The sequence below is a fragment of the Ranitomeya variabilis genome, chromosome 2 (genome assembly GCF_051348905.1).
Source record: "Ranitomeya variabilis isolate aRanVar5 chromosome 2, aRanVar5.hap1, whole genome shotgun sequence".
Taxonomy (NCBI): domain Eukaryota; kingdom Metazoa; phylum Chordata; class Amphibia; order Anura; family Dendrobatidae; genus Ranitomeya; species Ranitomeya variabilis.
This window is the reverse complement of record NC_135233.1, coordinates 206,377,007-206,401,286: the sequence shown is the minus strand read 5'-3', so window position 1 is coordinate 206,401,286 and position 24,280 is coordinate 206,377,007. Positions and strand designations below refer to the sequence as shown.

At 45.8% G+C, this 24,280-nt stretch overlaps 1 protein-coding gene and 2 long non-coding RNA genes across 3 annotated transcripts in view; 1 reads left to right on the top strand and 2 right to left on the bottom strand.

Annotated features, from left to right (window-relative positions):
* Positions 1-745: 745 nt before the first annotated feature.
* Positions 746-24,280, bottom strand: part of TMEM138 (transmembrane protein 138) — a 36,883-nt gene continuing 13,348 nt past the window's right edge. The window contains exons 2-5 of the mRNA XM_077283499.1: positions 23,772-23,916; positions 22,616-22,787; positions 22,462-22,537; positions 746-1,243 (exon numbers count right to left, since the gene is read on the bottom strand). Of these exons, the coding sequence (XP_077139614.1) occupies positions 1,131-1,243; positions 22,462-22,537; positions 22,616-22,787; positions 23,772-23,899 (489 nt within the window). The 5' untranslated portion in view covers positions 23,900-23,916 and the 3' untranslated portion in view covers positions 746-1,130. The remainder of the gene's footprint in view (positions 1,244-22,461; positions 22,538-22,615; positions 22,788-23,771; positions 23,917-24,280) is intronic.
* On the bottom strand, positions 6,451-7,341 carry LOC143809238 (uncharacterized). The gene is made up of 3 exons (XR_013222166.1): positions 7,271-7,341; positions 7,103-7,177; positions 6,451-6,909 (listed from the first exon to the last, which is right to left on the bottom strand). It is a non-coding gene; the product is annotated as an uncharacterized LOC143809238 (long non-coding RNA).
* Positions 14,365-15,083, top strand: LOC143809237 (uncharacterized). The gene is made up of 3 exons (XR_013222165.1): positions 14,365-14,438; positions 14,532-14,599; positions 14,693-15,083. It is a non-coding gene; the product is annotated as an uncharacterized LOC143809237 (long non-coding RNA).

The window sequence follows — 24,280 nt, the reverse complement described above, 5'->3', positions numbered from 1 at the left end:
GCGGTTTTCTTTTATCCCTGTCTATTTTCCCTCTGTGTCTTTACATTAGAGCAGGACTAGCGTTCCTGTTATCCTACTCACTAGCCAGGGTGAAACTCGGGGTATGACAGGGATAGGAAAGTAATTACTGTTCAAGGTGAAAGAACTCCTCTAAGGATGCTATGGGAGCTCAGGGTGGTACAGGGCGAGAATCAAAGTTGCCCCTTATTTCCTTCCCTAGTGGCAGAGCCTAATTTCCCATCTGTCTCGACATGCACCGTATTGTTCCATCAGAGACTTGACAAAGAGGCATGTCTGCATCTGGGGAACCTCTGTTCTGGAGACAGGTGTAAATCTCAGAGGTTGGACCTGCAATTACTAGACTTACTCCATATTCTGTTGATGTGCCATTAAAGGATTATTCTAATTTCTACTTTCCATAGACGAGATGGGGAAAACTGCTATTAGGTCCCGATCAGCAGACGTGGGGATTTGAAGACAACCAAGTGCAGCTGTGCTAACCTGCTTGTATAAATTCTCATAGAAATAAATTGGAGTTCTGGAAACAGAACAGCGATGTACACTGTTCCCATAGAGAATTCTCATAGTACAGTTGTGCTCAAGCTGGTTTTGTAACCCGGCTTCTGGTAGTCAGGATCTAGACAGTTATTTTCATCTCTGCCATAAAAGGTAGAAATGGGAATCACTGCTTTAATATCTCACGAGACAACCCCTTTAGGAACAGAGACATTTGTGTATGAAAAGATGTTGGACATTTATTTTTATTAAACAAAGCTATGAAACATCCATTATTAGAAAAGTCAAAAACTAAAAAAGGATTTCTTACATACACACACAGTCGCTTTTTGAAAATACAAGTGAAATTTCTATTAATATCTGTAATAAAATGAATAATTCTGGAAATACTGGATGAACAATTTACAAAAAACTGTTCCCTGGACTAGAAGAAGTTGTGGTTCGTCAAGAAATTACTGAACAATGGGGTCAGGTAATCTTCTCACTGCTCAACATGGAGATCGATTCGTCTGCTGGGATTTCAAAGGACACTCTATGGACTCCTCCCCAGTGACCCCCAAACCCTTTGGTGCTTGTGCTCAGTCTCAATAGTTTCAGTCTAGCCATCAATTCATTTAACCCCGTACTCTAGCAAACTCGTTGCGTAGCCACAGAGAATCATGGTAGTAGCGGGAATCTCCCAGACTTAGCGCAGTCCTCTTGTAGAAGTAAAAATACAGCACGGCCACTGTCAATACAGAAAAAAAAAAAAAAGAGAACACATTTAGAAAAAGTAGAAGCTTTCATTTCTCAAATACATATTTGTCTACAAGAATGTCTGCAGTTGCAAATCAGCTACCACACATGAAATAAAAAGGTCAATTAAAAAAAAAAAAATAAAAAGAGAAGTTCTTGGGTACTCACCCTTTCTTGGAGCCTTCATTGGGTGACAAAACTACGGGTGTATACTGCTGCCAATATTCAAAAAATGTAGCTCCTCCCCAGTAGTGTACACCCAACCAACTGGCACGAAGCTAATTAGTTAGTGAGAAAGGTGTAGGAGAAGCAACATAATACAAAAACATCGCTGACAACAACATACTGTATATACTCGAGTATAAGCTGAGATTTTTAGCCATTTTTTTTTTAGGTTGAAAGTGCCCCTCTCGGCTTATACTCGAGTCATTGTCTCAGGCGTCGGCTGGCGAGGGGGAGCAGCAGGAGTGGCGGCTGTCACATCATACTCACCCCCACCAGGCACGGTCTCTGCTTCTCAGATGGTCTCCATTGCCGGAAGCTTGTTCCTGTGTTCAGCGGTCAAGTGGTACCGCTCATTAAAGTAATGAATATGGACGCGACTCCACTCCCATAGGCGTGGAGCGCATATTCATTATTTTAATGAGCGGTACCATGTGACCGCTGAACACAGAAACAAGCTTCCGGCAACGGAGACCATCTGAGAAGCAGAGGCCGTGCCAGGATGGGGTGAGTATGACGGGCAGGGTGAGCCATGCGATATTCACCTGTCCCCATTCGACCGCCGAGCTGTGTCTCCTGCGTCCTCTGGCTGCGACGTTCAGGTCAGAGGATACGCCCTCTGCCTGAACAGTCACTGCAGAGACCCGGAAGACACAACGGCGCACGGCAGTGGAACGGAGACAGGTGCAAGTGCCGGGGGTGTGAGCCAGCGGCGACTCCGGCACCTGACCCCCATAGTGCGCTGGTGTCCCCGCCTGCTCAGGACACCGGCACCTCTCTCGCAACGACGAGAGGCAAGTATGTCATTTTTTTTTTGTAATCGCAGCAGCAGCATATGGGGCATACTATTCTATGGAGCATTTTGTGTTGCCATCAACCTTTATGGAGCATTATATCTGGCATATTATTCTATGGAGCATCTTAGGGGGCCCATCAACCTTTATGGAGCATTATATGGGGCATATTATTCTATGGAGCATCTTGTGTTGCCATCAACCTTTACGAAGCATTATATCTGGCATATTATTCTATGGAGCATCTTATGGGGACATCAACCTTTATGCAGCATTATTTATTGGTATCTATTTTTAGTTTTGAAATTTACCAGTAGCTGCTGCATTTCCCACCCTAGGCTTAAACTCGAGTTAATACGTTTTCACAGTTATTTGTGGCAAAATTAGGGGTCTTAGTTTATACTTAGGTCGGCTTATACTCGAGTATATACGGTAACTGTATACAAGAGCGGGAGCTGTGTCCCCCAATGAAGGCTCCAAGAAGATTTTATGGTGAGTACCCAAAATCTTAGTTTCTCTACTGCTTCACTGGGGGACACAGGAAACCATGGGATGTCCAAAAGTAATCCCAAGAGTGGGAAAAAGGACAGTACCCTCAAGTCTAAGCTCGTTCCACTGTGGCTTGCAGGACCTTTCTACTGAGGTTCGCAACCAACAAGGCATAGGTGTGAACTCCGTAGATCTGTGCAAAGGTATGAATGGAAGACCATGTAGCAACTTTACAAAGCTGTAAGGCCGACACCTGATGATGGATGGCCCAGGAGGCCCTCACTGCACGAGTGAAGTGAGCTATGACTCTGAATGGACATATTCTGTCCTTTACCAGATAGGCTTCCAGAATGGCAGAACAGACCCAACAGGCAATGGTAGACCTGGAAGCAGAGAGGCCTCTTTGAAGATCTATGGGAGTCGGTTTGTCTAAAGGATGCCATTCTGGAAAGGTAGGAATGAAGGGCTCTCACAGGTCCAGTTTGTTTAGTGACTGCTCCTGAGGATAAGAGGGAGACTGAAAAAAGGAAGGAAGTACAATATCTTTGAGGTGAAAAGAGGAAACCACCTTAGGAAGATAAGATGGAATCAGAGGCAGGAAAACCTCGTCTTGGTGGAACACCAGGTATGAGGAACGGCAAGAAATAGCCGTGAGTTCTGACACTCATCTGAATGAGGTGATGGTTGCCAGGAAGGCAACCTTCCAGAAGAGGAAAGAGAGAGAGAGATCTCTTTTAGTGGTTCAAATGGGGTCACCTGAAGGACGTCCAGAACGAAGTTGAGGTTCAAAGGTTATACCGGGGGTGGTAAGGGGGGAGCGGAGTGTGCACCTTCCTGAAGGAAGGTCCTGGTCTGTGGACAAGATGCTAGATTCTTCTGAAAAAGAATAGAAAGCGCCGACACCTGCCCCTTAAGGGAACTCAAGGACAGGCCAGATTCAAGGCCCAACAGTAGAATAAATGGCAAAGCAAAAACCATGTGGTGGGAAATGGAGTCAGCTCACTGATATCCGCTGCACATTGTTGTAGATCATCGCACTGGGACGTATCACAAATAAATAAGAAGGGAAACAATTTTCTCCAGTCTTGATTATATAAATAACACTTCACATTTATTGATCCTTCATAAAAACTGACATGCTGGCACTAGGTGGTATGCCGGATTTTATGAAGAATCAATAAACGTGAAGATTTATATAATAAACGCTGGAGAAAATAATTTCCTCTCGTACTCACCAGCAAAAACCATGGGGACGGCCTGGTAGGCTTCACATTGGGGAAAAAGGCCTTCCCACATACGGTGGTGAATGAGAGAGGAAAAAAGCTTCCTTGCTCCAATCATGGTCTGAATAACCTGATCGAAGAAACCCACGGATTTCAGTACCGAGGCCTCAACAGCCATGTCTTTAAATTGAGCGAATGAAAATTCTGGTGGAAGAGAGAGCCCTGTTAGGAAAGATCCAGAAGTTTCCATGGAGTGTCCGCAATGAGAAGGATTGCTTCTGGTTACCAGGATCTTCTGGACCAGTCCGGAGTGTCAAGTATGATGGGCATTCCCTCCGTCTTGATCTTATTGGCCACCCTTTTGATCAGCGATAGAGGTGGAAACGTGTGGGTGAACTGGGACCAGGGAATTTCCAGTGCATCGGAGCATTCGCTAGAGGACCGCGAGATCTGGAAACAAAATGGAGGAACCTTGTAGTTAAGTCTGGGCGCAATCAGATTGACGTCAGGAGCTTTCCATCTGAGACAAATCTTTTTGAAAACTAACAGATTCTAGGATCACTTGCTGGCTGCAAGACCTTCTAGGCTGAGTTAGTTGACAGCCCAGTTGTCCACTCCGGCGAAGTGTACTGTTGAGATTGCCGGTACGTTCTGTTTGGCCCATAGACATCACTGTTTGACTTTGAGTTCCTCTTTAACGATTCATGTATGCCGCCATGGCATTGTCGAACTGGACTCGTATCAGATGGCTGGCGAGAAGGTTCTGCCAGTGAAGCAGAACAAGAAAGATTGATCAGAGTTGAATGTTGAGGGAAAGGGACAAATCTTGAGCGTTCCATCAGCCTTTGACTGTTAAGATTTTGAAAACCCGCTCCCCAACGGAGCAGACTGGCATCCGTTGTTACGACCTTCTAACTTATTGGCAGAAACGATCTTCTGCAAGGGAGAGGTAGGAGCATCTCCACCATTCCAGAGACTTCTTGATCCAGGAGGGGAGTGTGACAAGATGGTCCAGGGAGCGAGTGGACTTGTCCCATCTTGATAGGAGAAAGAGCTGCAGTGGGTGTGTATGCAACTGAGCGAATGAAGCTGCTTTCAGTGAGGATATCATCTTGCCCAGTATGCTCATGCAAAACTGGAGAGAGTATGAGAGGATCCCCAGAGAGCGAATCCTGTGTAGTAGTGCAGAGTTTCTTTCTTTGGCCAGAAAAACCCTTGCCCACGTGGTGTCAAACAGAATTTCCAGGAAAACAATATGTTGGGCCAGGATCGGAGACAACTTTGAACTTTTTATGATCCGGCTGAGACATGGATCCATTGAGGGAGACTCTGCCTCTGCTGGGAATATAGAGCTGACCTTCGGTGGCACAGCTTAGTTAGACCCTGGATCCTGTGGTCCTGGGTAAGCTGATGGCGATGATGGTTCCAGGTGGTGAGCTGCAGCGTTCGTTGGAACTGTGGCGGTTGAGTACGAGACGGTGACTAGGAGATGGTACCAGGCAGAAGGAGGAAGAGGTGGTGTCAGAAAGAAAGTGCATAATTCCTGTGCACCAGAATGCGAGGTGTGCCTTTATAGGCTGAGGGCGTAAGAGTGCGAAAGTGCCGGCGAGTATGATTCGCCGAGCTGCCGGAGGCGTGGCCCAGCCTTTGGAGAAGGCCCAGGCCAAAGCCGGTAGCTAAATTTTTAAAAAAGAGGCCGCCCCAGAATCCTTTTTTGCAGACCGGTAATGGAAGATGGACATCACACGTTCAGGCTCAGACTGTTAGGCGACTGGCAAGTAACGTATCCGTCTTCCCTCCCTTCTCCGTCTGGCTCTGGAGGGCAAGCAGGCAGGGAATTGGTGGCAAGGTCCATCCACCAGGGAGCCCCAAACGCTCTTGCTGTGTTAGGGTCCTGCCTCATAGACAATAGAGGATGTAGTAGTGATTAAACTCCACATTGTGCTCTGTCTCTAGGCGGGAGATCAGTGACAACTCCACTCTGCTACCTTCACAAGTAGTATCTCCACAAAAAAGGTAAATAATTAATAAAAAGCAACAAAACCTACAGTAGAACTGGGCCTGGGTACACACCCATGACACTAAGCTCAAACTGATTAACTTCGTGCCAGTTGGTGGGTGTACCCTGCTAGGGAGGAGTTAACTTTTTTGCCCAGTGTCATCCTCCTAGTGGAAGCAGCATACACCCATGTTTCCTTGTGCCACCTAATGAAGCGATAGAGAAAAAAAAACATTTTTGTGTCCCTTCGTCATGTGTCTATTACTGGCTCCACTGACATCATCTGACACAAACATTCTGACTTATTATTATGCACTGGCAGCCATTTGTCTTTCGGAAATGGTGATCACGGCACTCAGGGCTTCTTGGAGGTGCACAAGTTAGGTATCCAACCCGTAAAGTATAAATAAGAAATACTTGGCACTCTGGAGATGTTTGTTGAAAATTTCAGAAATAGATTTTATTTGGTGCATCCAGCTCAACATATATAAACGTTTTCGGTCTATACAAAAAAGACCTTCATCAGATACAGTTGTGAGTGCTGCAATGTATATACAAAAACAAAACAAAAAACGAGAGATGTTTTTAGACAAGATTCATGATGCACAGCGTAAATAGAAATACGATACATTCTGTATTGTTATGACAATCTGCATACAGACTTGATGAGTGACAGACAGCAAGTGCGATGGCCTAGGCGAATCCGGCCTGGAACTACGTGAGACGTGAATCCCGTTCTGAGGATGCTAGAAGTGTACACGTGTTAAGGATACAGTTGTTAAGGGTGAGGTAAGAACTATCAGGTTGTAGCCATGTGGGGGGGAAGGAAGTACAGCTTAATAAATACATCACCCCACTGAAAGGATATAAGTTGTAGAGTGGCCTCCCCCAAAGCTACGGGGACATGCGGATAAAGTGCACTGTGAGCCGCCTACAACAAAGAAAATGAAGACATGAATGCATAAAACATAGACGTGATGCAAAGTGGTGGGGCATGCCTTATGGACTATATCATAATGCCAAACAATCTAAGGAATGACCACCAGATACCCGGGCCCCCGGTTGTTAAATCTATGGGTGCAGCTGTAAGGAAATGGGCCCCCCCAAGGCCCTGGGATAATTACCTGGAGACCACAGAGAGTGTGTTCAAGCCAACACACTAAATCAAACGTCAGCCACGGCACGGGAGTGCAAGGCGCCTACAGAGTACAATAGAGGTGCATATAAGGGCTACAATACTGCCACTATTAAACCCAGCCTAATAGAAAACCTCCTGGAAACGGACTCCATACCTTAATGCATGTGGCGATGTGTGTATAACGCGCTATAGAGGAGCGAGATACTCGCAGGGGAGAGAGCGCTGTGAAAACCAAAAGCAGAGGGTTAGCCGGTGCAGGCAGGTGCTGGAGGCAGGGCAGGGCCAGCGCTGGGCTTGGGCCGAGTGCTGCTGTACCTGAATTTCCGACGCCGTGCTGCGGGGAAGCTCCCGGGGCTGCTGGAGGAGGGCGGCACTTCCGGGTATATGAGCGCGCCGTGCTATGTCACCTGACCTCCGACGTCATCGGGTCACGTGACCGGAGGGGCAACGCATGCGCAGAAGACCGGTAAAGGGAGCAGGCCGGGCAGAGCACTACAAGAGGTGGCGCCTGCGCAAAGGGCCATGGGAGCAGGACCGCTGTATCTATGAAAGTGTAGTCTATATGCATGAACGGCCAGTGGGAGTATGGGTTGGACCAGGGATGTAGAGATGGGTGATCCAACCTATTTGGCGGTGGTGGGGTAGACCTCAGCCGCAGGTACCTAGAGATGGTCACACCAGCAATACAGAGAACTAATTAACACTCTATAAGGCATTGGCATACAGTGCATACTATACCCTGTAAGGTGCTCAGTGCGAGGGGTGCATTTAGCGATTCTGTAGGAAGAAAGAATAAATACAATCAGTTAAAAACCAGATATAGTAATACAATACACATCTAATAGGGTGCTGATGTCAATTTGGTAAAATAACACACGTATACAATGTTACAAAAATGCCGAGACGTCATAGTCCCTGTTAAGTCCCTTAGGCTCTAAAGTCTGTAATGTATAAATCCAGTAGGCTTCCCTTCTTAGGAGCAAACTGATACGATTTTGGCCCCTTCTAGGGGTGTCCACCTGTTCTAAGACCTGGAAGCGGAGTTGGGAGATATTGTGGTTTTTTTCAGAAAAATGGTATGGGAGAGGTAGATGTGTTTTATTGCATCGAATCGTGGATTTGTGCTGGGCCACTCTATCTCTTACTGTCTGTGTGGTCTCCCCCACATATGCCAGACCACAAGGGCATTTAATAACATAGATGACATGTGTTGACTCACAGGTGAAAAAACCTCTGATGTGGATGGCTTTGCCCGTTTGGGGGTGGGAGACTGATGGGCCCTTTTGGACATTGCTGCACTGTAGGCAGTTTAAACAAGGGAATGTGCCTTGTCTCTGGGTCTGTAAAAAAGTTTGTTTAGGGACCGTGATGCTTAAGCCAATGTCCGCTTTGACTAATTTATCCTTAAGGTTCCTAGCTCGTTTGAAGCATGACATGAAAGGCACTCTGAATTCTGGAATGTTGGGGTAGCTTTTTGTTAGAATACCCCAATGTCTCCTGATGGTGGACTGAACCAGGTTCGAGAAGGGGTGAAATGTGGAAACGAAGGGGATTCTCTTGCGGCCATCTTTGGGTTTGCTTACAGAAATGTTCAGTTTGGCCTCCGTTAAAATCCGCTGCGGGTATCCCCTATCGGAGAACTTGTGTTCCATCTCACTTAGTCTGGTTTTTTTGACACTGTCGTCCGAGACAATTCTGTCAACCCTATGGAATTGGGACTTGGGAATAGAGTTTTTGATGGAAGGTGGATGGCAGCTGGTGAAATGTAAAAGGCCATTACGGTCCGTAGGTTTGGTAAACAAATCGATTGATAGGAGGCCTCCCCTCTCTTCGTAAGTAAGGGTGTCTAAAAAACTGATTCTGGACATGTCATGTTGTATTGAGAAACCGAGTTCGGGCCAAATACTATTGATGTGTTGATCAAATGCCATTAATGACTCAAAAGGCCCGTCCCAAACGCAAAAAATGTCATCAATGTATCTCCGCAAGACCCTGCAGTGGGCTGTGAACAATGGGTGATTGTATACATAATCATTCTCAAAGGCCGCCATATATGCTATAGCGTACGGAGGCGCTACGTTCGCGCCCATTGCTGTGCCTTGTAACTGGGCATAAAACGCGTCCTGAAACATGAAATAATTCTCTTTGAGAACCAAGTTCAACAGGTCGGCACAGAAATGATGGATTTTGATGTCAATTTTGTTGTCAATCAGGAGCCTGTCGGTGGCAGCTAAGCCTTTTTCGTGAATGATTGATGTGTAGAGGCTATTTACGTCCCACGTAATCAGGAGGGAGGAAGGAGATATGGGACCCAGAGATTTGATGACTTGAATGAATTCATTGGTGTCCAGAAGGAAAGAACGAGTAGTTTTGACAAGTGGCGTGAGAATTTTTTCTAGCACTATCGATAATGGTTAGAGGACCGAGTCAGTTAGGGAGACAATGGGCCGGCCAGGAGGTTTGACTAATCTTTTATGTATCTTGGGCAGAACATAAAAAATGGGGGTTATAGGATCTTTTTTGATGAGGAAATCCCTCATCTTACTGTCAATGGTGCCCACTTGAAAATGAAAATCAATAATTGGTGCAATTTTTTGCACCAATTGGTTCAGAGGATTGTGTGGTATCAATTTATACACCATGGTATCCCCTAATTGTCTATACACCTCCTCAAGATAGTCAGTCCTGTCCATCACTACCGTCGCCCCACCTTTGTCAGCCGGTTTGATTATTAAAGACTTATCGGACGATAGTTGTTCCAATGAGAGTCTTTCTGAAGAAGAGAGGTTGGTCTGGAACTGGAACTTCCCCTGGTCCATATGCCGGGTCAGTGTGTGGATGTCTCTTTCAACAAGGGAAACAAAGGTTTCTACTGGAGGATCGGATCGAGGTGGCATGTAGGAGCTATGGTTCCGAAGTCCCAGGTTATGGAGTTCCAGAAGAGTTTTATCCTGTCTGGCAGGGCTCAACACCGGAGGTTGTGCTGAAAAATGGACCCGTAGTCTGAGGTTCCGATAGAACCTTTGAAGGTCCATGCTAAGTTCAAATGAATTGAACTTGTACATCAGGCAGAAAGACAAGCCCTTTTGAAGGACGGCCAGTTGGTGTGTGTCCAAGTTCTTAGACGAAATGTTAACTACCAGAGGGAGGTCCTTACCTGTGAGCGTGTTGCCATCTGGTTTCTGGATTCCCTGATGGCATTGGCCCCCCCGCCTCGTTTTCCTCTTTGGCGGCCGCGTTGTTCCCCCCCACATGGCTACAACCTGATAGTTCTCACCTCACCCTTAACAACTGTATCCTTAACACGTGTACACTTCTAGCATCCTCAGAACGGGATTCACGTCTCACGTAGTTCCAGGCCGGATTCGCCTAGGCCGTCGCACTTGCTGTCTGTCACTCATCAAGTCTGTATGCAGATTGTCATAATACAGAATGTATCGTATTTCTATTTACGCTGTGCATCATGAATCTTGTCTAAAAACATCTCTCTTGTTTTTTGTTTTGTTTTTGTATATACATTGCAGCACTCACAACTGTATCTGATGAAGGTCTTTTTTGTATAGACCGAAAACGTTTACACATGTTGAGCTGGATGCACCAAATAAAATCTATTTCTGAAATTTTCAACAAACATCTCCAGAGTGCCAAGTATTTCTTATTTATACTTTAAGGGTTGGATACCTAACTTTTGCACCTCCAAGAAGCCCTGAGTGCCGTGATCACCATTTCCATACGTTGTATCCGTACACGAGCACCTCGGACGATGTCTGAAACCTTCTCCTTCAATGCAGCAGAAGCGGCGGAAATTCTCTCCAAAGTAACCGCACCCAGCGATTTTCTCCAAATCCCGACCAAAGAACTCAAGAACCGCGACTTGGAACGTGAATCCAGAAGAGCGGTGAATCTAGAATTACACATTGTTACAATAGCTGAGCACCTCCGAGTCCAGAGGATCCCACGAGGCCTACGGGTCCCCCTACAACCAACTTTCTTCAGGGAGGACAAAGAGTACTGTGAAAAATTCGAACACATCCTGAACAAATGCTCAGCAGACCTGAAGACTTTAACCCTGTCTTATCTTCAAAAAAACCTGGACACAGTGAATACCCAAATAAGTGCCATCGAAACCCAATTAACCAGCACCATGCCCCAGGAGGAGTTCCAGGAGCTCAAGGCGAAGAATCAAGAACAACTGCGGCTACGCAGATTAGAAGTAGAAAAAAGAAAGAGATCGAAGTTTCTACGGGACACCGAGGATTATCTACAGAACCGGGTCTACCAGTGGCGGGATACTCGGCATTCCACCAGACGACACAGCTCGATAAGCTCTTCTGGCTCCACCGACAGCAGGCCCGGTACCTCAAATTCTGCTTCTTTTTTAGGGAACAACCGCGGCCGCCAAAGAGGAAAACGAGGCGGGGGGGGCCAATGCCATCGGGGAATCCAGAAACCAGATAGCAACACGCTCACAGGTAAGGACCTCCCTCTGGTAGTTAACATTTCGTCTAAGAACTTGGACACACACCAACTGGCCGTCCTTCAAAAGGGCTTGTCTTTCTGCCCGATGTACAAGTTCAATTCATTTGAACTTAGCATGGACCTTCAAAGGTTCTATCAGAACCTCAGACTACGGGTCCATTTTTCAGCACAACCTCCGGTGTTGAGCCCTGCCAGACAGGATAAAACTCTTCTGGAACTCCATAACCTGGGACTTCGGAACCATAGCTCCTACATGCCACCTCGATCCGATCCTCCAGTAGAAACCTTTGTTTCCCTTGTTGAAAGAGACATCCACACACTGACCCGGCATATGGACCAGGGGAAGTTCCAGTTCCAGACCAACCTCTCTTCTTCAGAAAGACTCTCATTGGAACAACTATCGTCCGATAAGTCTTTAATAATCAAACCGGCTGACAAAGGTGGGGCGACGGTAGTGATGGACAGGACTGACTATCTTGAGGAGGTGTATAGACAATTAGGGGATACCATGGTGTATAAATTGATACCACACAATCCTCTGAACCAATTGGTGCAAAAAATTGCACCAATTATTGATTTTCATTTTCAAGTGGGCACCATTGACAGTAAGATGAGGGATTTCCTCATCAAAAAAGATCCTATAACCCCCATTTTTTATGTTCTGCCCAAGATACATAAAAGATTAGTCAAACCTCCTGGCCGGCCCATTGTCTCCCTAACTGACTCGGTCCTCTCACCATTATCGATAGTGCTAGAAAAAATTCTCACGCCACTTGTCAAAACTACTCGTTCTTTCCTTCTGGACACCAATGAATTCATTCAAGTCATCAAATCTCTGGGTCCCATATCTCCTTCCTCCCTCCTGATTACGTGGGACGTAAATAGCCTCTACACATCAATCATTCACGAAAAAGGCTTAGCTGCCACCGACAGGCTCCTGATTGACAACAAAATTGACATCAAAATCCATCATTTCTGTGCCGACCTGTTGAACTTGGTTCTCAAAGAGAATTATTTCATGTTTCAGGACGCGTTTTATGCCCAGTTACAAGGCACAGCAATGGGCGCGAACGTAGCGCCTCCGTACGCTATAGCATATATGGCGGCCTTTGAGAATGATTATGTATACAATCACCCATTGTTCACAGCCCACTGCAGGGTCTGGCGGAGATACATTGATGACATTTTTTGCGTTTGGGACGGGCCTTTTGAGTCATTAATGGCATTTGATCAACACATCAATAGTATTTGGCCCGAACTCGGTTTCTCAATACAACATGACATGTCCAGAATCAGTTTTTTTAGACACCCTTATTTACAAAGAGAGGGGAGGCCTCCTATCAATCGATTTGTTTACCAAACCTACGGACCGTAATGGCCTTTTACATTTCACCAGCTGCCATCCACCTTCCATCAAAAACTCTATTCCCAAGTCCCAATTCCATAGGGTTGACAGAATTGTCTCGGACGACAGTGTCAAAAAAACCAGACTAAGTGAGATGGAACACAAGTTCTCCGATAGGGGATACCCGCAGCGGATTTTAACGGAGGCCAAACTGAACATTTCTGTAAGCAAACCCAAAGATGGCCGCAAGAGAATCCCCTTCGTTTCCACATTTCACCCCTTCTCGAACCTGGTTCAGTCCACCATCAGGAGACATTGGGGTATTCTAACAAAAAGCTACCCCAACATTCCAGAATTCAGAGTGCCTTTCATGTCATGCTTCAAACGAGCTAGGAACCTTAAGGATAAATTAGTCAAAGCGGACATTGGCTCAAGCATCACGGTCCCTAAACAAACTTTTTTACAGACCCAGAGACAAGGCACATTCCCTTGTTTAAACTGCCTACAGTGCAGCAATGTCCAAAAGGGCCCATCAGTCTCCCACCCCCAAACGGGCAAAGCCATCCCCATCAGAGGTTTTTTCACCTGTGAGTCAACACGTCATCTATGTTATTAAATGCCCTTGTGGTCTGGCATATGTGGGGGAGACCACACAGACAGTAAGAGATAGAGTGGCCCAGCACAAATCCACGATTCGATGCAATAAAACACATCTACCTCTCCCATACCATTTTTCTGAAAAAAACCACAATATCTCCCAACTCCGCTTCCAGGTCTTAGAACAGGTGGACACCCCTAGAAGGGGCCAAAATCGTATCAGTTTGCTCCTAAGAAGGGAAGCCTACTGGATTTATACATTACAGACTTTAGAGCCTAAGGGACTTAACAGGGACTATGACGTCTCGGCATTTTTGTAACATTGTATACGTGTGTTATTTTACCAAATTGACATCAGCACCCTATTAGATGTGTATTGTATTACTATATCTGGTTTTTAACTGATTGTATTTATTCTTTCTTCCTGCAGAATCGCTAAATGCACCCCTCGCACTGAGCACCTTACAGGGTATAGTATGCACTGTATGCCAATGCCTTATAGAGTGTTAATTAGTTCTCTGTATTGCTGGTGTGACCATCTCTAGGTACCTGCGGCTGAGGTCTACCCCACCACCGCCAAATAGGTTGGATCACCCATCTCTACATCCCTGGTCCAACCCATACTCCCACTGGCCGTTCATGCATATAGACTACACTTTCATAGATACAGCGGTCCTGCTCCCATGGCCCTTTGCGCAGGCGCCACCTCTTGTAGTGCTCTGCCCGGCCTGCTCCCTTTACCGGTCTTCTGCGCATGCGCAGCCCCTCCGGTCACGTGACCCGATGACGTCGGAGGTCAGGTGACATAGCACGGCGCGCTCATATACCCGGAAGTGCCGCCCTCCTCCAGCAGCCCCGGGAGCTTCCCCGCAGCACGGCGTCTGTGGAGTCGGAAATTCAGGTACAGCAGCACTCGGCCCAAGCCCAGCGCTGGCCCTGCCCTGCCTCCAGCACCTGCCTGCACCGGCTAACCCTCTGCTTTTCGTTTTCACAGCGCTCTCTCCCCTGCGAGTATCTCGCTCCTCTATAGCGCGTTATACACACATCGCCACATGCATTAAGGTATGGAGTCCGTTTCCAGGAGGTTTTCTATTAGGCTGGGTTTAATAGTGGCAGTATTGTAGCCCTTATATGCACCTCTATTGTACTCTGTAGGCGCCTTGCACTCCCGTGCCGTGGCTGACGTTTGATTTAGTGTGTTGGCTTGAATACACTCTCTGTGGTCTCCAGGTAATTATCCCAGGGCCCTGGGGGGGCCCATTTCCTTACAGCTGCACCCATAGATTTAACAACCGGGGGCCCGGGTATCTGGTGGTCATTCCTTAGATTGTTTGGCATTATGATATAGTCCATAGGGCATCATGCCCCACCACTTTGCATCACGTCTATGTTTTATGCATTCATGTCTTCATTTTCTTTGTTGTAGGCGGCTCACAGTGCACTTTATCCGCATGTCCCCGTAGCTTTGGGGGAGGCCACTGTTGTGAACTCTGTGTTCGGGCTCCCTCTTGTGGTCACTGGTGGTATGGTGTGACTTTTGCTTTGGGCTCCCCCTGGTGGCTTTGTCTGTTATCCTGCTGGTCTCTGGCTATCAGCTGGTTCGTTATCCTCTGGGAGGTTCCTATATAGCTCTGTTTTACTTCCACTTGTTGCCGGCTGTCGATGTAATCAGTGCTACTCAGATTCCTTCTGACTACCTTGCTCCCAGTCCATCCAGGACAAGCTAAGTTTTCTTTGCTCATTTTTTGATCAGCAGTGTTTATCAGGTTTTCTGTTCCAGCTTGCTAAAATGTAATTCCCTCGCTTGCTGGTTGCTCTAGTGGGCTGAGTTTCTCCCCACACACCGTTAGTTGGTGTGTGGGTTCTTGAAATCTCAGGATGGATATTTTGTAAGGGTTTTTTATTGATCGCATAGACCCCTGCTCTGTTTTCTGCTTTCTAGTACTAGTGGGCCTCTTTTGCTGAATCTGATTTCATCCCTATGTATGTGCCTTCTTCTTATTTCACCGTTAATATTTGTTGGGGGCTTCTATATCTTTGGGGATTATTTCTCTGGAGGCAAGCGAGGTCTTTCTTTCTCTTTAGGGGTAGCTAGTTCCTCAGGCTGGCTCGAGACGTCTAGGAATTTTTTAGGCACGTTCACCGGCTACCTCTAGTTGTTTTGGATAGGTTCAGATTTGCGATCAGTCCAGTTACCATCTCCCTAGAGCTCGTCTTTAGTTTAATCACTTGCTGGTCAATTTGTGATCCTCAGCCACTAGGGATCATAACAGGCCACTCTACAACTTATATCCTTTCAGTGGGGTGATGTATTTATTAAGCTGTACTTCCTTCCCCCCCACATGGCTACAACCTGATAGTTCTCACCTCACCCTTAACAACTGTATCCTTAACACGTGTACACTTCTAGCATCCTCAGAACGGGATTCACGTCTCACGTAGTTCCAGGCCGGATTCGCCTAGGCCGTCGCACTTGCTGTCTGTCACTCATCAAGTCTGTATGCAGATTGTCATAACAATACAGAATGTATTGTATTTCTATTTACGCTGTGCATCATGAATCTTGTCTAAAAACATCTCGTTTTTTTTTTGTTTTTGTATATACATTGCAGCACTCACAACTGTATCTGATGAACATAGTTACATAGTAACATAGTTAGTAAGGCCGAAAAAAGACATTTGTCCATCCAGTTCAGCCTATATTCCATCATAATAAATCCCCAGATCTACGTCCTTCTACAGAACCTAATAATTGTATGATACAATATTGTTCTGCTCCAGGAAGACATCCAGGCCTCTCTTGAACCCCTCGACTGAGTTCGCCATCACCACCTCCTCAGGCAAGCAATTCCAGATTCTCACTGCCCTAACAGTAAAGAATCCTCTTCTATGAAGGTCTTTTTTGTATAGACCGAAAACGTTTATATATGTTGAGCTGGATGCACCAAATAAAATCTATTTCTGAAATTTTCAACAAACATCTCCAGAGTGCTAAGCATTTCTTATTTAGCCATTTGTCTTTCATCAGTCACAGGAACCAATAGCACAGGTAGCACACATCAATATGCTCTAGGAGAAAAGTATTACTATAGTTAGTACCATCACTAAATATCTAAGGCTATGTACACAAGTTGCGTTTTGTCATATTTTTTTATCTGCGTAAATATGTCACAAAACCTGAGGGGTATCCAGGTGCCAACAAACTGAATGAGAATCCTATAGACTGTAAGCTTACAAGGGCAGGGTCCTCTGACCGGTCTGACATTGTTAGTTTCTTTACTGTAAGTGATATCTGTAACCTGTATGTAGTCCCTTCTCGTGTACAGCACCATGGAATCAGTGGGGTTAGATAAATAAATCATAATCATCTGGAAGTCTCATGCACATGCTGCTCATTTTTTACTTGCAGTTTTGGCGCAGATTTAAATCTACAGCATGTCACTTGTTTCATAGATTTTGCATCAGATTTCACTCCTTTTAAGGAGTTCGGAAAGATCTGCACCAAAAACGCATGTAAAAAACACGTTCAAAATGCAGGTACAGTGGGTACGGAAAGTAGTCAGACCTCTTCAAATTTTTCACTCTGTTTCATTGGAGCCATTTGGTAAATTCAAAAAAGTTCATTTTTTCCCCATTAACGATCACCCTGCACCCCATCTTGACTGAAAAGAAACAGAAATGTAGAAATTTAGCAAATTTATTAAAAAAGAAAAACTGAAATATCACATGGTCATAAGTATTCAGACCCTTTGCTCAGTATTGAGTAGAAGCACCTTTTGAGCTAGTACAGCCATGAGTCTTCTTGGGAATGATGCAACAAGTTTTTCACCCCTGGATTTGGGGATCCTCTGCCATTCTTCCTTGCAGATCCTCTCCAGTTCCGTCAGGTTGGAAGGTGAACGTTGGTGGACAGCCATTTTCAGGTCTCTCCAGAAATGCTCAATTGGGTTTAGGTCAGGGCTCCGGCTGGGCCAGTCAAGAAAGGTCACAGAGTTGTTCTGAAGCCACTTCTTTGTTATTTTAGCTGTGTGCTTAGGGTCATTGTCTTGTTGGAAGGTGAACCTTTGGCCAAGTCTGAGGTCCAGAGCACACTGGAAGAGGTTTGCATCCAGGATATCTCTGTACTTGGCCACATTCATGTTTCCTTCCATGACAACCAGTCTTCCTGTCCCTGCAGCTGAAAAACACACCCATAGCATGATGCTGCCACCACGTTTCACTGTTGGGATTGTATTGGGCAGGTGATGAGCAGTGCCTGGTTTTCTCCACAGATACAGCTTAGAATTATCACCACAAAAGGTCTATCTTCATCTTATCAGACCAGAGAATCTTATTTCTCAAGTCTCGGAGTCCATTATGTGTTTTTTTTTAGCAAACACTATGCGGGCTTTCATATGTCTTGCACTGAGGAGAGACTTCCGTCGGGCCACTCTGCCATAAAGGCAGTGATAGTTGACTTTGTGGAACTTTCTCCCATCTCCCTACTGCATCTCTGGAGCTCAGCCACAGTGATCTTGGGGTTCTTCTTTACCTCTGTCACCAAGGCTCCTCTCCCACGATTGCTCAGTTTGGCTGGACGGCCAGGACTAGGAAGACTTCTGGTGGTCCCAAACTTCTTCCATTTTAGGATTATGGAGGCCACTGTGCTGTTAGGAACCTTGATTACTGCAGTAATTATGTTGTAACCTTGGCTAGAATTGTGCCTTGCCACCATTCTGTCTCTGAGCTCCTTGGCCAGTTCCTTTGACCTCATGATTCTCATTTGGTCTGACATGCACTGTGAGCTGTGAGGTCTTATATAGACAGATGTGTGCCTTTCCAAATCAGTTTCCTATCAGTTTAATTCAACTCAGCCGGACTCCAATGAAAAAGTACCAAATGGCTGCAATGAAACAAAGAGTGAAAAATGTAAAGGGGTCTGAATACTTTCCATACCCACTGTATTTTATACAGCGTTTTTTTCTGCCAAGTGATGCAGAAACTATGCAGAAATTTCTGCACTAACGACTTAACGTGTGCACATACCCTTTAGATCAGGTACTGCTACCCTGCTGAGCTTGCTGCTTGTAGCCCTTACATTTTCAAGCCATTAAAACAGTAATAATATATGGGTGTAATGGGTGGGCCATTTATACGGATACACCTAAATAAAATGGGAATGGTTGGTGATATCAACTTCCTGACGAAGCCACTGTTGTGGCGACACGCGTCGGGTCTTTGCTCCTCCTGTCGGCACCCCCCACTGTGAATGGGGCTTGAGCAGCGCTTGGGTTTGCATGCAAGTTGAATAGTCTTGTGACCAGGGATACATTTAATATGCTTTTTCCATCTACCAGCAGGTTGTCTATATGTCCCATCATGGGGGCTGTGGTATTGTATGCGTAAGGGTGTACCATATGACTTCATCTTTAAGAGAAATGCTATACAATCTATTGTGATCGCATATTGATGTGGTTTATAACAAGCAGAGTTGTTTGTCATCATTGGGGTTTGGAACCCAACTTATTATGCATTCATATTGATGTGACATGGTTTTTCTTATGCATCAAAATTGCTAGTGGGGGTATTTGTCCTACACACATCTGTTTGTTCATGTCATAAGTCAACCTGTTGAAGCAAGGCACTTATTCACTGGTGCAATTCCTTTTATGGGTAAATTGCTGCCCTAAGACACAAACACATTTCTATTGTAAAGGTTTTGTGCTGTTCATGCAGACGTCCCACACAACTATAGCTTCTTCATAACAGAAGGGGCGTGGGTGGTGTCGTACGAGGGGGAGGGTTCTATTGTGAGCCGAGTGTTCATGTATATAGGTCCTATGTGTGACCATTTTTAAATGTTTTTAATGTGTGTGCTCCATGTGGGTTTTTGTACGTCCATATATGACATTTCAATAAAGATTATATATTTTTTTCAAATTTAATCCATTGCCTTGGGTGATCCCCGTTCATGGTCTATCCTTGGTTTGTTTGTACAACTTTCTGTTTGTGGCACATTAGTATATGGGAGGGGGAAACTTTTCAAGAAGTGTGGTGACCATGGCAACCATTTTGAAGTCGGCGATTTTGGATCCAACTTTTTTTTTTTCAATGGGAAGAGAGTCATGTGACACATCAAACCTATTGAGAATTTCACAAGAAAAACAATGGTGTGTTTGGTTTTAACGTAACTTTATTCTTTTGTGAGTTATTTACAAGTTTAAGACCACTTATAAAATGTGTTCAAAGTGCTGTCCATTGTGTTGGATTGTCAATACAACCCTCTTCTCCTACTGATAGCAACACCGCAGAAGAAATGCTATCAGTGTGTCAAGAGTGGGAGAAGAGGGTTGCACTGACAATCCAACACAATGGACAGCACTTTGAACACACACACTGCTCAAAAAAGGTCTGGAGTTGGAATGATGCTCAAAATCTAAGTGGAAAATCAAAGTACAAGCTGATCCTACTTCAGTGGATATGCCTCAAGACAAGGAAATGATGCTCAGTAGTGTGTGTGGCCTCCACGTGCCTGTATGACCTCCCTACAACGCCTGAGCATGCTCCTGAAGAGGCGGTGGATCTTATCCTAAGGCCAGAGACACACTGCTGCGAGATACGGCCGAGTCTCGCTGGTTAAAAGCAAGCTGTGGCACCTGCACTCCGGAGCGGAGCGTGCCGCTGCATAGCAATACATGGAGCCGCACGCTCCGCTCCGGAGTACAGGTGCCACAGCTTGCTTTTAACCAGCGAGACTCGGCCGTATCTCGCACCAGTGTGTCTCCGGCCTTAGGGATCTCCTCACAGACCTGGATTAAGGAATCAGTTAACTCCTGGACAGTCTGTGGTGCAATGTGGCGTTGGTGGATGGCGTGAGACATGATGTCCCAGGTGTGCTCAATCGGATTCAGGTCAGGGGAACGGGCGGGCCAGTCCTTAGCATCAATGCCTTCATCTTGCAGGAACTGCTGACACACTCCAGCCACATGAGGTCTGGCATTGTCCTGCATTAGGAGGAACCCAGGGCCAACTGCACCACCATATGGTCTCACAAGGGGTCTGAGGATCTCATCTCAGTACCTAATGGCAGTCAGGCTACCTCTGGCGAGCATATGGAGGGCTGTGAGGCCCTCCAAAGAAATGCCACCCCACACCATTACTGACCCACTGTCAAACTGGTCATGCTGAAGGATGTTGCAGGCAGCACATCGCTCTCCACGGCATCTCCAGACTCTGTCACGGCTGTCACATGTGTTCAGTGTGAACCTGCTTTCATCTGTGAAGAGCACAGGGCGCCAGTAGCGAGTTTGCCAATCCTGGTGTTCTGTGGCAAATGCCAAGCGTCCTGCACAGTGTTGGGCTGTGAGCACAGCCCCCATCTGTGGACATCGGGCACTCAGACCATCCTCATGGAGTCGGTTTCTAACCATTTGTGCAGACACATGCACATTTGTGGCCTGCTGGAGGTCATGTTGCAGGGCTCTGGCAGTGCTCCTCCTGTTCCTCCTTGCACAAAGGCTGAGGTAGCTGTCCTGCTGCTGGGTTGTTGCCCTCCTACGGCCCCTCCATGTCTCCTGGTGTACTGGCCTGTCTCCTGATAGTGCCTCCAGCCTGTGGACACTATGCTGACAGACACAGCCAACCTTCTTGCCACAGCTCGCATGGATGTGCCATCCTGGATGAGCTGCACTACATGTGCCATTAGTGTGGGTTGTAGAGTCCGTCTCATGCTACCACGAGTATGAAAGCACAACCAACATTCAAAAGCGACCAAAACATCAGCCAGAAAGCACTGGTACTGATATGTGGTCTGGGGTCCCCACCTGCAGAACCACTCCTTTATTGAGGGTGTCTTTATAATTGCCAATAATTTCCATCTGTTGTCTATTTCATTTGCACAACAGCATGTGAAATTGATTGTCAAACAGTGCTGCTTCCTAAGTGGACAGTTTGATTTCACAGAAGTTTGATTTACTTGGAGTTATATTCTGTTGTTTAAGTGTTTCCTTTATTTTTTGAGCAGTGTATATAAAGTATTTGTTAGGTAGTCTGCAGGTTGTCTCCCAGTATATAATTATAATACATGTTCCTAAATGATACCATTTGGAAAACAGAAAATTGGATTTTAGTATTTGATATATTTTTTTTATCATAGTCACAATTTAAGAAAACAAAAAAGCAACGTTAAGAGAGGTTTTATCTTGATTGACATTTGCAGGATTCACAGTACAGTGATATTAAAAGATCAGTGGGGCTCCATTAATGAGTAGAATATGGAGTCCTCCCTTCATTAATCGTCACTATGATTGCAGAGTGAATGGTGAGTTCTAAAGTCCGCTATCTCCATCAGCCCATGCCCGAGCTTGTCACTTCATTCAATAGCTAAATGAAAAAATGAGGGGTCCCAACAATGATTGGTGAACAATGATTGGTGGGGTCTCAACAATCAGAAATGTATCACCTATCATGTGGACAGGTAATAAATGTAATTCATTTGCAAAACCCCTTTATATTCCTAACCCCAGCAAACCAAAAAGAGATTCCAAATGTCCCCATTCATACTGCCCCATAGCTCTGTGGTTCAATCAATGGTGGCCATTCCCGTGAAGATATTTTGAAGCGTAATCTACACCACAGTGATGGGCTAAGGCAACAAAATAAGATTTAATGAGACCGAGTTGCTGAGACTAGCGGCAGGACTGTAGTATGAGGCCGGGTTCACACTTGTGAGTTCAATGCGAGGAACTCGCATCAAGTCCTGGCACTGCCGCCAGCACTTGGGAGCAGAGCGTGCGGCTACATAGAAATAAATGCAGCTGCACACTCCGGTACCTAGGACTTGATGCGAGAGACTCACGTGAGTTTCTCGCATTGAACTCGCAAGTGTGACCCCGGCCTAAGATAAAGATCTGCCAACATTCCCCATCCCGAGATAAAAGACTCACCGACTCGCTGCAGAACAAACAACGCCTGCAATCCATCGGACCACACAAAGATATATTCTGTCTTCCACCGCAAATTCTAGAAGAAAAAAAAAGACACAATATAGACAAGGAGGGAGAAGAACATTGATACCCAATATAATAGATACAGACTTACCATAAGCCATACGTGTAAAGACACGCTGAGGGTTAAATGCAGCGCGCAGAGAAACACGGTGACTTGGAAACGCTGGCATAGTAAGCCCAGAAGCCCAGCTTGGAACACAAAGGTGTTAAACAGCATAAGGAACAGGACAATGGCAGCAAATAAAGTACCGACATCCTGCAAACTGAAACAGAAGAGGACGGTGCTCAATATCTGCTTTATTCCAATACAATACAGACCTGACGCGTGAAGGAAAATGCTCATCAGACTTCACAAAAGGGGCCTTCTCCAGTATGTAAACCCTAATGGCCTATTCTTAAAGAGAACGTGTCAGTAGGATCAGCCTTCCTACGCCATCTATAGGTCATAGAAAGGTGAATAAAATGATACCTTCATATCCGTGATCCCATGTCTTATTTCAGAGAAATCCACATTTTTTAACATGTAAATAAGCAGTTAAGATCTTTGGGCCCGACATAGATCTCTCTGAGAATCTGCTTCCGAAGCTTATTTTAATTGGGGGGAGTTACCAGTGTGAGACATGTAGATCAGGAGAGCGGACTGTCAGTCATTACAGGTCTCACACTGGCTACACCCCTCTTTCATTTACAATAATCACTGGAGGCAGATTCTCAGGGAGATCTATGTCCGGCCCATAGATCTTAACAGCTCATTTACACATTAAGAAAAATGTGGATTTCTATAGAATAAGACATCGGATCGTAGATATCAAGGTATCTTGTTATTCACCTTCCTAAGACCTACATGCTCATAGATGGCTTAGGAGGGCTCATTCAACTGACAGATACCCTTTAAGCCCCCCATACAAATTAGACTAATGTCGTCAGGTTTGGGCTACACTCTAATGTGCATGGGGTAACAGCCAATTGATTTTCTAAGGGGGATGCAGATTGGCAGTCCTAAATCAGACATGCCCAATTTTTTCTCCCAGAGATAAGCTGCCAGCCAAGATGTCTGCGTGTGGCTTTCCCATACAGAACACAGGAGTGTTTGTCAGAACGTGCACTTGTGTATGAGACACACAATAGAAATGACTGTCAGCTGAATGGACGGCCGAAGCACAGTCCAGCTGACAGTCATCTACTGTGTATGAGGGGGCTTCACACATGGATTGTCCCAACCAAACCCTGTAAGAACAATCACTTACATGAAAAGCACCAGCTGGATAACTGGCGCTGACCGTAGAAGCTCCGAAAACGAATTCACAAACAAATCATAAACCAGGAGCAGGAATTGGAGCGTAAGGACCAGACTGTAATTCCCGGGCTGCAGCATCCTCTCCTGACACCGACCTACAGTAGGGAAAAAAAAAAACCCACAATGGCCGATATACATCAGTTAGGATGGAGGGCAAAAATTACAGGAAGACTCATAAAAAGGTAAATATTGCGATATGCCTAGTACAGGGCCTGGAGAGGGAGAAGCGTGACACACGGATGTAATCCCTCACTGCCATCAGCCGTACATGTACCGGGGATGTCGGGTTCACGTGTACAGAACAGCATAAATGGCGGGTGCCGTCTGTTTTATACTCCCAGCATCTGCCTCTATTTCTAATTGCAGTGACTGGAGCTAATGCGTAGAGATGCCATCCAGGTGGGCAGCGTCCCATGCTAGCCCCCCATAGAACTGCTAACAGGTTGCCATGGCAGCTGG